The following is a 15338-nucleotide window of genomic DNA, read 5'->3' on the forward strand; positions in this document are numbered from 1 at the left end:
CACATTTATTTTGACAAAGCCATAATAGATTATTGATGCAAACATGGAGGGGGTAAAAGGCAGATCACCTAAGATGTGAAAAACAGGCCTTGAACTCGATCAACATAACCCCTGAAAATGGGCAGAAACAGCTGTCTTTATGTTAGCAGGGAATCGACAGGAAAATCTTTTCTTCTTAGTGATATTTGAATATTTGTTGTTTTAAGGACAGAAACTAGAAGCACGAAGATCTGATACGGATTTAGTCTACACAGAGGGATGACTTTACTTGTTGGCCTCTGAAAATAACCACAAGCCTGGAAAAATATGCTCCTTGAAGCCACCTAGCTATAATTCTCCTATCAAATACATATACACAAATACACACACACTCTGCTTAACATTGCTTTGACTGACCAGCTACATACTGATTTTTCTTTTTCCCTTTGGTACTAGGGCTCAATTATGAGCCACTGTTAGGACAAAAGCAGCAAAACCTAAGGAATGTACAGGGTTTTCCTGCCAGGCCTGAAGAAAGCTTACTAAAAATAAGTACAAGTTCTGCAAAGAAGAAAAGTTCCCTTGAATTTCAGAAGGCGACACAGAAATGGCACACAACATAACTAGAAAAGAAGCGAACAAATTTTAAAACTATATTTTACATCCTTTTTTGAAGACCATAGTACATCCTCATCCAACGTCCCAAACTCTTCAGATTTCATAAAGATCACTGAACCATCCATCATTCAACATCGCTCTTCAGGCACAATGCTTTAGCAAACTATTTCACACACCCACCCCTCTCACCCCCAAAATCCCTCAAGCTTCACAAATTCACGTATTTTGAATTTTAATTCCTCCGGAGACGCAAACAAATCTTCCTTGACCTCTCAAAGCACACAATCAGAGCATTTTTCACCAACAGAGACACTGATGAAATGCTGTTTGATTTTCTGTGCATTTTAGAGCTTTCCATCAATTCCACAATCCTGTACTGCATATTGCTTTTAGAAAAGAAAATCTCATTTCTGCAATATGATACAGGATTAGTTGGATACTTATATGAAAGTATTGCCTATCAGTTAAAAATTATTAAATCAATGAGGAGGAGAGGCAGTCAAACTACGTTTTAGTAATAAGAACTCAAACCTACACAGCAAGGGAAGAAAAAACATCTAAATTTAACAAAGGCTGTGGCTAGGGGTTTAATTTACTTTCAAGTGAAGTTTAGTGTTTATGAAAGCTTCCCAGCACAACTGGCTCTCCAGTCACAAGCTTTATAGAGAATTACTAGTGGCAAGAGAAGCTTTTAAGATAATGCTTTGTTTATCAACACACACAAAAAAATACATATATATATGGGGTCCCGTGTAACAGTAGAGAAGGGAGGGCAGCGCAGAGGTGTGTACGCTCACATCCCTGCTGCGGTACGGCTGGGCTCCAGCGGGGTGAAACGCGCGTCCCGTGCCGTCACGCCGTGCCACGCACGCCAGGCTGGGCAGCGCCTGCAGCCTACGTGCCTTGAATCGCCGCCGCGCCTCAAGTGAAGCACGTTAGATTTAATACATTCTTAACAGCCAGTGACATGAAAACCTCTGGTTAGGAGCCTCCTGATAAGATCCAAAAGCTGTTAAGTAGCACTGTTCTGTCAACAAAACTGGACTGAGTTCAGATTAATGACCCTGCTATTAAAACAGATTCATTTAAATTTCTCAGGAGCTCCATAACATTGAGCTGTACAATTTGCTGCAACCCAAACGGCTGAGTTTGAGAGTTAGATTTAAAAAACAAATCAGCTACACACAATTTCTCCTTCCACCTCTGAAAATTAAATTGGTTGAGTAAGTCAAAGATTAATACAGGAAATAACAAAATGTGCCCCATAGCCTTCCTTAGGAGTGCTTTTTATAGTCATAATTTCTTGTTTTATCTGAGTTATCTCAATTTCCTCCTATCCAAGACAGTCAAGTGTAATACCTTGTATTACTGACTTCTGCCCCAAAGACCTTGCGACCTAAAAGCAGCCAGGAGAAGGAATAATTACCACACAGACAGCAAGCTAAGAATGAATGAAGGAAAGGAGTAACATTGATGTACGTATCTGAAAGAGCAAACATTAAAATGGTCTCAGAGAGACTAGTACCATTTTTCCCCAGCCCCAATGCCAGTAACTCCATCTGCATTCCTCCTTTTTCTTCTTGCAAAGTCTGCAATTCAAACTGACATCATTTGATGTTGCTCGTAAGGACTGAACAATTTCAAAAGACGGTCTCAAAAACGAAGATCGAGCTGAGCTGCATTTGGACTTGCTGGTGCAGTACACAGTGACATGGCTGGTAGACCGTTTTTCAGAGATTCATTCTTACCTCACCACCATCCATAACTGCAGGAACTAAATTTACAGCCTGTGTTACGCCTTGTTGCTCAAGTGGCACTGTAACTATACTGAAGGCTTCCTTATGGAAAAGCTCTCTCTCTTGAAAGATTCAGAGTCTCCAGGATCTCAATTATCTCCAGTATTAGTTTCATTAGACTTTTTTTTTTAACCCAAAGTTTCAGTTTTAAACTTGCATGTAACACGTGTCATATAGACCCAATAATTTTACAGGTACTTTTTATAAATCATAAACTTCTTATAAACCTTACTACAAATTCAGTCTAAGTAAAAAGTACCATCAAAACATAAAGCTCATTCTTTGAGCATCATTCTTCACTGATACTTGTGCAAAATTAGAAAGAAAACTTCACGTGGAAAGAAGTGGAAAGAGCAACAGTACGTAATTCCACAGTTGTCAGTACCAGATCCATGCAATACCCCCACCTTATAGCAATGCCGCTGAACTGCACCAGGCGCAAACACATAGTTTGCTAACTGGAAGAAAATAAAAGTTACTAGATCCAGCAAAAGTTACATAGCTGTGGTTAGACATTATCTGATCTGGCATAAGACCGGCTAGTACAAAGCCAATCCACCGAGAACATCTTTTAAATTGGAACCAGAAAAGTTTTTATCAGCATTATGCATGATGTGGTCCCAGCATTTCTGACTTGACAGAAGAACCCTTTCAAATTTCCTTTATCATTCAACCATTGCCTATTTGCTCCCTCATTAACTTTTTCTGACAGCACATAAACACTTAGTTTAGGTTATTTAAAATGCAGTCATCTAGAAAAAGAATAAAATGTTTCACCTCAAATGAAGAAATTTGTAAGACAAGTGCTTGAACTTACCTTTCACTGGCCCACTAATGTAAAAGAAGAAAATAAGAAAGCATGGATGAACGGCACACTAAAAGGTTCGTATGTTGTTTCACTTCAGCTAGGGAACAGCTTAAAGGGAGAGAATGATGCTTCCGAAAGAAAGGACATCAAAAGCTTCCATTTTCTCCATAGAACTTCACTGAGCACAAAAGTTGAACTAATAGTTTTTGATAAAATATATCATAGTTAAAGTTATAACACATGCTAATAACACTGGATGCTTAGTGCCCTTTTAAATTAAAAATTACACGTTTTTGCTTTCACTTCCTTATGATCTATAACCTGCAGTAAGTGTCAATTAGCATTTCCTCACTTATTTTAAATCTTCTTGGCCTTCTAAAGGAACAACCTTAATTGGTTACAACCTCCACCGCGTTTGGCAGCAAGGACAAACCTTGCACTAGCAGAGATCTGGAGACAATGAATAATGCGACAATTTAATGGTTGCAAAGATCCTGCTTACCGTGCTGCGTGAAGAGGTCACTGTGTACTATTTCTATCAGGCAGTATAGCTTCTGGATTGTGAGCCGGCTCATGGGAACGTTTAGGATGAATTCAGTGAAGAGTTTGCTACATACAAAAGGAAAGTAAAAATACATTAATCTCTCTCCAAAATACATAAAAAACACCCAATAGCACAGAACAAGACAAACAACTACATACTCTTGGACAAGCAAACTCATTTTTTTCAAGACATAAAAGTTAGACAGGAATTTTAACATCTTTGTTGGCGACACGGACAGCGGGATTGAGCGCGCCCTCAGCAAGTTTGCCGATGACACCAAGCTGTGTGGTGTGGTCAGCTCACTGGAGGGGAGGGATGCCATCCAGAGGGACCTGGACAGGCTTGAGAGGTGGGCTCGTGCCAACCTCGTGAAGTGCAACAAGGCCAAGTGCAAGGTCCAAATACAGCCTGGGTGGAAAATGGGTTGAGAGCAGCCCTGCGGAAAAGGACTTGGGGTTATTAGTGGATGAAAAACTGAATATGACCTGGCAATGTGCGTCCGCAGCCCAGAAAGCCAGCCGTATCGTGGGTTGCCTCAAAAGCAGCGTGACCAGCAGGTGGAGGGAGGGAATTCTGCCCCTCTGCTCCGCTCTGGTGAGACCCCCCCTGCAGTACTGCCTTCAGCTCTGGGGCCCCCAGCATTAGAAGGACCTGGACCTGGTGGAGCAAGTCCAGAGGAGGGCCACCAAGATGATCAAAGGGCTGGAGTGTACAAGTGTACATGTAAAAAAGTTTACAGTACACGCAAGCAGAAGCTAAATACCAGGTTCCTCAGGCCGTTGGAATGTTAGACTAAGATTAAACGTTCTATTTTATTTCTACTTTATCTTTTCCTTATTTTGACACACCAGAACACAGAAATGAAAACAGACAATATATAAAAGGGTTTGTGCAATTAAATTAGTTAAAAAAGGTGGGGTTTTTTCAACTTAAACACCTTATAATAGCACTGTGAAAGAAAAACTGATTTTAAGTTAAAAGTTCTCCTGACATACTAGTTCTGATTTGGGTTGGCTATTGTTTTTTGTTCTGAAATGTCTTCCTATTACCCTTTCTATTTAACTAACAACATTCCTGTGTTTATGAGCTACTGAAATGTCAATCCAGCAATACGGTGCACTGAACAAAAACAGTTATTATTTACATTAAATTTATACTTGAAAGAGTGAAGCATCAAGTACAGAGCTTAAGAGTTTTGATGTCAGTTGCCTGATTGATAATTCTTGCTACCCCATTACATGATTATACTAAACAAAATTGCAAAGTTCGTCAAGACATTTGTCAAACCTTGACACCATACATGTTATTTTTAAAACAGGCTATTTCTGTAGCCCTAAAAATATTTGCAAGGGAAAAAAAAAAGATAATAAAACCTAAGTGATAAAACATCTCAGGTGATCACATTTAATTGCCTCTGTATATATTTATATATGTGTGTGTATATATATGTAGAATAAAGATCTAGATAAAGTTCACGCAACACATTTCATTAACTCTACTCACCTAAGTTCTTTTGGATCAAATACTAATTTCACATCATTGACAATAGCTGGCAAGTATTTAAGTGCTGCCCCCTAAAAAAATAAAAACAACAAATAAACAAGACTGAAATTCTTATGTCTTTAAAGGTGATGCAAAGACTGCAAGAAGAGAATCACACACGAGTAGGTTGCTTCAACTTAACTATTCTCTGTGGCTTCAGCTGAACCCCTGTGGCTTGCTCTTAGCATATTCTTTTGGGGGCAACTACATAATGAAAGGATTCAAAAGATACAAACAGATGTTAATATTTTAACTACTTGTACTTAACTAATTTTGTCTTTCTATTTCTTAGTAACAGTAGTTAAATTTATTTATTTCTAGAGCAAACGTTCTCTTACAGGCATCAAGAGCAAAAATTCAGCAATTAAAAATTACTGCCCAGCAATTTAATGCAATCATGCCAGAATACACTTCAGGTTAGACAATAGTAAATGGACCTCTAGTGACACCACAGATAAAAATCACTTAGTCTACACAAACAGTAATTGCAACCAGATAGAGTTGGGTTTTTTCCCTTCATTTGCAAATGGATTTAAATACCCTATTTCAAATAATAGATGAGAACATGTTCTACCTAAGAAACCCTAAGGCAAAAGTCTTTGGTTCTAATCTTCACCTTATTAGCTCATACATGTGCACTATTTTTACTGAGGTTGCTCAAGTCCTTGCGTCCACTGAGCACCAAACTAGAAAAAACCCCCACAGTAATTCAACTATAAACTACAACAGCCAGACTCATTTTGCTTACCTTTGCATTTTATTGGTAATATCGAACAGTTTGATTACAGATATATCTTTGCCTCAAAAGGGAGAATGATTCATTCCCCATAGAAGGCATTTCTGTTTGTGGGTTTAATGCTTAGCATTTGCAGTTTCCACCAACAAGAACACTGTGTGCTCCCTACCCTTTTGAATTAGATGGAAGACAAGCCCTTACACTTTTCTTTCTTAATCAATTCTTTTCTAGTCTGAAGTCCGTGATGTGACAAGTGATGATACTATACAGCTCCACGGTCAGAGGAATTCAAGAGACAGGAAAATTCTGTTTAGTAGTAGTTGTTATTAGTAGGAAGAGCCACAGGGAAACAGACTTGAGGAGTATTGCCTCGTAGGTACATACAAAACCACTTCTCTATTTTCAAACTACACTTTTCTGCCGCAGCCCTAGTAATTTTAAATCAAATTCCACCGTTCTTGAATGTGCAAGGTCAATTGTTTGGTTACAGTCACAAGAGTAACTTCAAGTAGCCAGCGTGGGAAGTTTGCCAACGCTCGCTGACCACTTTTAAAAGAGCAAAAAACAAACATGTCAATAGGTTAGATGGAAATTTCAGAGTGTTCCAGTTTTTATTCATAGTCCATTTAAACTGTCAAGCTTGATCATCAAACATTTCCACGTATGCTTAAAGGACTACTTACATGCTCAGAAATCAAGCTCATAACTGTAATTATGCAAATAGTCCCATTATGTACACGCTTATGTGTTTTGATGGATGAGGACTCTAATGACCAGTTATAAACCGCAGCCATCGCTGTGTTTTTATTTGCTTATCATTCAAATGCATGTAGCAATAAACGTTTAGTAACACATACTAAAAAAGAGCTTGCATTTTATGTCTTGAATTAAAATTTCACACTGTGCTGGCACAATCATTAAAATTAACACTTTAATAGCTTAAATGAAGTACTATCAGGTAAAACTACTTACAACATCAATTTAAAGCCTGTAGTTACAACAATTATCAGCTACTTAGGTTCTACTTTATGGACAAACCAATTAAAGTTTAAAACCTTAAAATTTAAAGAAAATTGTGGAAGTATATTTCCCAATTTCCAATCTCAACTGACTCAATTATATGACAGACAGTATGATCAGACAAGTAGGCTCTGCAGTCCCATCATTAAATCTGTATCTGTACAATCCAAAGGTCTACTAAAATAACTATTTGTTGATATTAACTCTTGTAAAACAGCAGCTCTCACAGTAGATTTTACTCTGTTAGAAGCTGCAGCTGAAAGTAGATCTTTTGTTAGCAGTAGCACAACTGCAATGCTGGTTATTCCCAGGATACTGGAATACATAAGTGAGGAATATTAAATTCAGAAGATAAAAAACCTGTTCTCATCTTTTCATACAACATCAGGAAAAAAACAAATAAGCAATCTGTTTTGGTTTTCTTCCATTGAAAGAAATTAAATTAGATTACTTTCCACTCTTGATCAGCACCGGACAAAGGTACAAATTCCTCATTTCCGCAAGAAGTAGATGGCAAACTAAATCAAAATCTTAATTTCATAGTTACACAGTGATGCCTAAGGCACGTGAAAATTCAAAACTGGATTAAAGAAGACACAATAATGAAGAACCTTAATTCTTTGATTTTTAATCAAACAGGTTTGTGCAATAACTGCCATGTGATCACATGAGATACACATACAAAGCTGGAAATCTCAGTCTCACATACTTAGTCAATAATTATACGTAGTTTCAAGTTGGGCTGCAAAAAAAATTTTACTGCCCAAAGGGGCTTCTCTCTTTGTGGAAAACAAGTGATAAATTACTACTACCCTTATCAAGTTACAAAATCACTCATTTTAAGTACTACAAAGCACACAAATAAACTGGCAAAGGGGATGAATAAAAAGGAGAGAAGCGGAAACAAGACAGTGCACCACATGAAAAATGGATATACTTTCCCTGTTACTGAGTTAAACTTCCTTGTACACTCACTGTTATATTGACTATCGGGTATTACTGGGATTTTTTTTTCACGGGATATGATTCACATGCGAGTCAAGGATCAGCATGACGTTAACAAGCGCATGTCAGCCTGTGAGCTAATTCAAAGTACCTTTCAGTATTACGTCTCATCCCTTACTTCTCCCTCTCCCCACCACACACAACCATACACAGAGCTGTGCACTTACACAAATATGTCTTAATTTCCTCCTTATGGTTATCATATCTATGTATAAAAGGTAGTACCCCACGGCCAAAGTCCATACACATGAAGAGGACCGTTAACTGACACTTACTACCTGAACCAGCTGCCAATACAGCCTACTGAACTGCTAACTCCATGAGTGTAGTGCTTCACAGACACCCTTCTAAACTATAAAAGGCAATTAAGTATGCTAAGAAATAAAACTCACTAAGTGAAAATAATAAGGTCCAGAAAAGTCAAAGCTTTGCCTTAAACAGAATAAATTAAGCAATAATTGATGGTCACAGTTCTCTGCACAGCCAATACAGAGGACAAATTTCTTAGCTTTTACCGTTCCACAGAATAATTGCACCTTATTCCTTAAATCATCACTACCACCTCTCTATCTACAGCAGTCATCCTTTGCAACCTTTAAGATAAATTCATTGATGTGCTTGTGACTTAACAGCTAATTGTTTTTTCCTAAACTTCTTCAGAGCTAGGAGCTCAATAACACAGGGTTTTTTCATGTTGAAGAAAAATACAGTGAAGGCCTGTATCAAAAGATTAGCTGGGGGGGGGGAACCTTCAGACATGGTAAGAAGGCCAGAATAAATAAGACCAAGTGCAACAGAGGCATTAGTTCTAACAGTGGTCCCTCTGAACATCAGTGGAGGGTCCACTGCAGTGCTCACGCTGCTACAGCTCTTTTTTACCTGATGGTTCATTTCCAGACAGGTTTAATGAGACAAGAAAGAGATCTACCAAGAAAAAAAACAGCACATTCTTTACTCTAAGCCAGTAGTTTAGAAAACAGTGTCAGCAAAACAGTCACTTTATTCTGAAAGGAACTTTTTCTGCAATTTAGGGGGTCTCAAACCCCCCCAAAAAACGTTAGAGCACTTAGACACTTGCATAAATAAACTTTAAAATAAGAGTAAGCTTCATTTATTTTTTGGAACAACAAAAAGAATCCCAAAAACCCCAACCACTAACATTACCTGGATAAGCTGCCTTACAGAAAAGTTCCTGAGTTTTTCATTTCTTCATGAAGATAGACACACATCAGCAGTCCTCCCAGAAGGAGATGGGAGGACAGATACACGTGCCTTTTCTTCATGTCATTAGGCAAATATAAGCACCTTAAGTTTTGGGATTCCCATGAGGTCCCACGCCATCTGAATCCCTCTTCACTCCTAAGGGTTTCCTCTAGGACACCATGTCAGCCTGTCCTCTGACCCCAGTTACCTTTAAGCCCTCCATACTTTTAAGTTGAGGAAAGACAAAAGACAGGCTAGTACTCCTCCACGGAGCCTGCTTCTGCAAACCTTTGAGTTTGCTGGAAATGGCTTCACCCATGAAAAGCAGCATTACCTTAAGCATTCAGTGCCCAAAGTCACCTAGTCCACCTTTTGAAAAGCCACATAGATTATTGTTTCAAATATTTACAATCCAACATAATAGCAAGCCATGAAGAACGTATCTACACAGAAGTGCATATGCTCAGAAACATGTTTAAGAAGCATTACAAGATAAGTAAAATTACAGCATATTTCATATGCCATTTGGAGACGTAGCTTAAACGCGTTCTGTCTCAAAGCCAGAAAGTCACGCTGCAGTCTGTGTGTTCAGCAGTTTGTAAGCATCTCCATTACTCTGTCACATCTGGTAGCTGCTAGTACATCTGAAGGCTTGTGGAATAAAAAAAAAGATTACACTCTCAACACAAAAATTTTATTTTACCACACTTGAACTAACACCCCAATGCATTAACACAAAGTTCCACTAAAAGGGGATCAAAAATACGGCACTATATTGCACCATAGCATCCTTCTACCACTTGGTAGAAGACAAACTGTCTGCACAAACATGTCTTTGTCATACGAAAGCACACTAAAATAGGATAGGGTACACTAAAATAGGATAGGGTAGCCTTACTAAGTAGCTCAAAGTCACTTCTGATATAATTTTGGATAACAGATATAAACAATGAGAGTTTTACTAATTTACTTTTGTTTATTATACAGTTGAAAATATTGAGTAATCTCTTCATTAATACAAAAGAGAAATTACTACAGTGATAATAGCAGTGGTCACTGGTAAATGAAAACAAAGCAGTACGGAGTACAGCAAAGCAGTCTTGCAACAACAGAAAATTCTAACTTTTATCCCATTCTTGGGTTTATACTGACAAGGAACGTCAAAAAACAGTAGCCATTTAAGAAAACTGCAATACTAACTTAAGGTTGTCATTAGATTGAACAAATGACATTTGCAAAGTATCAGACAAAATGTATTCTGAATAGTATACTACAGGTTCATCTCTTTGTACTACATAAAAGCAAAAATACTTAATTTAAAAATGCCATTTTCTGAAGTCATTCATTTCAAACAGCACACCTAGTCTCAAAATTAAGCATAAAATCTCTTTGCCAAATACAGACTATTCTTATGAACTCTTTTGTTTGATGAAGCAATAAATTTGTTTTACCTGACTCAATCTGTACATGATTTTAATGTTAATTTTCATCTTTTGTGTCATTCAACACAAAGCACCTACCTTCTACACAAGTGTTATCCTGGATACCATTCTACTAAACTCATCAACCCAGCCAAATTAAGCCCAGTCAGCAGCTGGATAAAACAATTTCCAGGAATGCCTAAACACTATTTTTGAATTGCCCCAGTCTGCAGCAGACATTTGTTCCAAATCACAACTGAGCCAGTGCCTCTGGCATGAAATTTGGTGTAAAATAGCACAAAGCATGATCACACGTAAAGTGGCGTTGCGCTCTTCTAGAGATTATTGTATTTGTTGCCAGTGTAGCAACACTTTCCCATATAGCTTCTAAGAGACACAGAAACCTCAGTCCATGGTTGGATTTATTTTGTTACTCAACTCATTTTGAATGATGGTTATAAAGTACTCAACCTGTTGGAAAAGCCCTGCAGACTAATGCAGTCTCTTCCTAGGCACCTCAGCAGCTTGTAATATATTTCCCTGTCTTCATTTAAATACTTTTCTGTGGCTTTAACAATAAACACTTATATTAGAGTAGGAAAAAGTACAGTACGGATACTGAGAAATATGCATCATGTGTTCAAAGTGACAAGGGTTATTAAAAAACCACACACTCAAGAGAATTCGCATTAGTGAAACGTTATCATCTTCTACCCTGGCTCTCTGTGGTCACATTACAGGATAATTTTATATACACACCTACTTTATCAAGATCATTTAAAGCACAGAGAACTAACACAGCTACCAGCCTATCTTTTTTCAGTCATCCTGAACAGCAGTACAAAGTCACACATAACAGCAAACATTAGAGCAAACTGCAAGAACCCTGCTGAGAATAGTTCAGCTCCCTCATACAAACACAGCCGAAATCAGACAGTCCTCATAAATTCGATGCAGCTGGCTCAACTGCCCTTGTTTCAAAAGAGATGCGAGAATAAATTACTAGGAAACATTTGCATTTTTATCTAAACTTGAAACATCATGCTAGGCTTCAGCTGAGCTCATGCTTAAACAGTAAAAGGTTAAGGAAATAATTATCATGCACCAATCAGCAGAAAACAGGAATAAAACCAGGAAAGCTCACTACATTTGTAACCATTAACAATACGTGCACGTACCAAATGCTGCACACCTTACTTAATCAAGTAATTCTTAAAATCAAACTGATACTTGAAAAACAAAGTTTAATCTCTCTACTTCTCAAACTATTACTGCAGCCCACTACCATTCATGATGCAAGAAAAATTTTTGTTAGTAAGAGGACGACCAAAATATCTGTCAGCTCAAATCACTGTTTGAATTTCCCTCGCCAGTTTGGAGAGCTGCACACCTTAAATCAAGTGTAAAAGGCAGTCTCTGAATGCCTGCCTCCACTGCAGTCAACAGTGACACACACAAAAAAAAAAGCCCGTAGCAATTATATTTAGTTAACTAACTATAAAAAACAAACTCCGAGTTGTTTTGAACACTGTAATTTATACTATACCAGCTTCTCAAACTGAAACCTATAGGATTGACTACTGCTGCCTTTATACCCTAGGATGAAAGTGGGTTTTATTCATTCTTACACCTTAGTGTTTTGATTGCAACATATTTGAGTCCACTAAGACGTATAAATGCTAGTAAAGCTCTGCTCAAATCATGTTCCAGTAATATCTGGATTTTTACTTATTTATTGTAAAAATACATAGCTGAAGCACTACAACTCAAATTTAAGATAACCTTTGAATAATGTTTTTAGATTGTTATTATGCAATACCAAAAGCTCACAAAAGGAAACAGACCTTTACGCTCTGAAAAAAAAAAATTTTTCCATGCATACGCTAAGCCAGCCACTACAAATACACACCCCATGGACTAAGTGACCAGTTCCTCAGCCACAAAGTGACCATTAATTGCACCGACACAGCGGGCAGCAGACTGGAGCCAGCACTGGGGTCACCTTCTGAGCCCTGTCCTCTGACCGACACCACGCTGGAAGCAGTGAAGGATGGACAGCTGACACAGACATGCCTCTCCTTGTCTCCAGGCCAGCTCGAAGCTTCTTGGAGGACTTTGTGCAAAAGATGAAGTCATTGCCCTTCCCAGTCATCAGACTGAGAGTTAAGTTAAAGCATCCTCAGTAATGCAAAGCATGATTTTGGTGCAGTAGAGGATTTTGCAGATAGACAGGGCTTTTGCTTTTTTGTTTGTTGGTTGCTGGTTTTTTTTTTTCCCTTTTAAGTCTTGAGAAAAATTTAATCAATGCTGTGTACAGTTACACTTACTTGCAGCAGGAAAAGTGCAAAGTACCACTTCTAGCATGCCCTCCACAGAAAATATTCTTGATTTTGTTTCCTGAACGGCTGAAACTGAAGTCAGGTTTGGAAGCAGCCACATATACGAATTCTCCCCTCCCCTAAGAACTTTTGTATAGCCATAATCCTAAAAGAGGTACAAATTCAAAGTCTCTTTTTGTGCTTTACAACCTTAAATCCTTTTACAATTCATACAATTTTCTTTGGAGGAAACTTTCTTTTAAACGTACCCAAAGCCTTGAAAAATTCAAATTTAAAAAAGGGGCAATTTAAATGCAAAATATTAAGTAACTGAAGACCTGAGCTACAGTCAGAAACAGCTCATCAGCTTCCACAAGGACATAAATATTTGAATAGAGAGAGTAATTCTTGCTAATAACATAAGACCGCAGTCATTCATTCTCCCCTGCACAGTGTCAGCTTGAAGGCTACTCTCTTAACAGATAGGCTGGGGAAAAAAAAAATTCAGGATAACAAGCCCAAAGAGAAAAGTTGCAAACATTTCAGAAAAACTTTCCAGTGGCAGTTCTGCTTCATGTTGATAAACTATCAAGACAGATTACAATTTTTGCAAGGAGAAATAGAAATATTCAAATGTGTGAATTAAGCATCTTTCTCTTCTAATGTGAAGCACCTTAATTTTCTATGTAGGTCTTTTCAAATTCTTATCTCTCCAAACAGACTTATTTTGTATACACTTACTTAGCTTCCCCAATATATATTAAAAACAGTAAAAAAAGCCTGAAACTGCTACAGCTAGATCTGCTGATCTTAACTGTACAACACAGGGACTTAGCAACTTATCTGCTTATCTTCATTAGTTTTCTACAAAACTTCAACAGATCATCCAACAGCACAGAAACTCTCACTGTGTCACACTAACAGTTTGTATAGCCCAGCACTTGGTCTCCAATGGTGGCCACAGGAAATGCCATTTACAGTTTGTGGTCTGTTCCCCTCCTGGCTCCCCCAGCATCCTTTAGAGACTCCATCTCTGCCCATCCTTTCAGGACATCTATGGACCTGTGGTCTGTAAATCCACCTAACCTCTTTCTGGGCCTGCTGACACTGTCTGCCTCCATAACCGCGTGACAGCAAGCTTCAGAAATGAAAAATTCTTGTTTTCCTCGTTTTAGACTAACCTCCTACTGATGTCAGTGAGCGCACCCTATTGCTTGTACCGTGGGATTTGGTGCAGAAGTTTCACAGACCACTCACCCACCAGGTGCACCATTCCCAGTCCTGGTCGTCCGTACCCCTTTCTTTCCTGGGGTACGGAGACCAGAACAGCACCTGGCTCGCAAGATGCAGATGTACCAAGGTTATCAACAAAATGACAGCCCTGCCATGTTCTCATTATCCCTGTGGCTGACACCCAACACCCTGTTGCTACTTCGCCTGCCACCGCGCATGGAACCGATGACCCCGTAGAGCTGTCAGTTGTGACTCCAAGGCGTCTTCCCCAAACTGCAACCGCCAGCTTCAAGCAGAGCATCGTACAGAGATTGATTTACTCTTCCCAAGATGCGCTGCCTTACATTTGTCTACCTTGCAGCTCACCTTTTAGCCCCCTCAGTTTTGTGAGGTCCTTCTGATGTTCCTCACCACTGGCATGGTACTTAACTATGAACTCCAGATAGCTGATAAGGATGCTGAATGAAGCCTGTAATGTCATGTCCGCTTTCCATGGTTACTGACACCCTCCCTGGACCCCAACAGCTTTGTCAGGCAAGATTCACAGAAGCCATACTCACTGTCTCTCAGAAAAAAAACACATTTATGCACCTCTTCAATGATTTTATTCTTTGTAATAGAACCACACATTTCTAGTTACTGAAAAAAAACCCATAGTGCTTCAGTGGATATTTGAACATAATAAAAGCAATCTCACAAGCTGCAAAAAGCCAATACTAACAATTATGTGTTCTAAGAGCTAAGTAATTAGAATCCAAAGGAGATGAAAGCAATGAATAATGAATGAAAGGTTGTCACGGCTTCTGAAAGGCATCCACAAGCACGTATCTCGGACAACCTCAGACTGGCTCATCTGTCAATGCTTCATCTACCAGCACACTTCACGTAGCCAAATGCAGACAGTAGATGTGATCTACACGTTTGCAGAGATCTGAATGTGAAACAATACGCAGACTAGGACAGACACTTCTGTATTGTGATCTCTCCAGCCTCTGCTAGGAAGTTTGTCATCTTTTCTTGCATGTCAGATGAAGACAGCCACATCTATTTTGGGGGGTATTTTTAATTCCCCCCCCCCCCCCCCCCCCCACCGCAACAATTTTAAAAAAACTTCA

The 15338-nt window shown here is 38.7% G+C and overlaps 1 protein-coding gene across 2 annotated transcripts in view; it reads right to left on the reverse strand.

Annotated features, from left to right (window-relative positions):
* DOCK1 (dedicator of cytokinesis 1) overlaps positions 1-15338 on the reverse strand; it is a 311286-nt gene that overhangs the window by 225579 nt on the left and 70369 nt on the right. For both annotated transcript variants that reach the window (XM_010581957.1, XM_010581956.1), the window contains exons 24-25: positions 5249-5319; positions 3704-3810 (exon numbers count right to left, since the gene is read on the reverse strand). In XM_010581957.1, coding sequence (XP_010580259.1) covers positions 3704-3810; positions 5249-5319 — 178 coding nt within the window. The remainder of the gene's footprint in view (positions 1-3703; positions 3811-5248; positions 5320-15338) is intronic.

Source organism: Haliaeetus leucocephalus, unplaced genomic scaffold (assembly GCF_000737465.1).
Source record: "Haliaeetus leucocephalus isolate CR32 unplaced genomic scaffold, Haliaeetus_leucocephalus-4.0 Scaffold830, whole genome shotgun sequence".
In the NCBI taxonomy this organism is placed as follows: Eukaryota; Metazoa; Chordata; class Aves; order Accipitriformes; family Accipitridae; genus Haliaeetus; species Haliaeetus leucocephalus.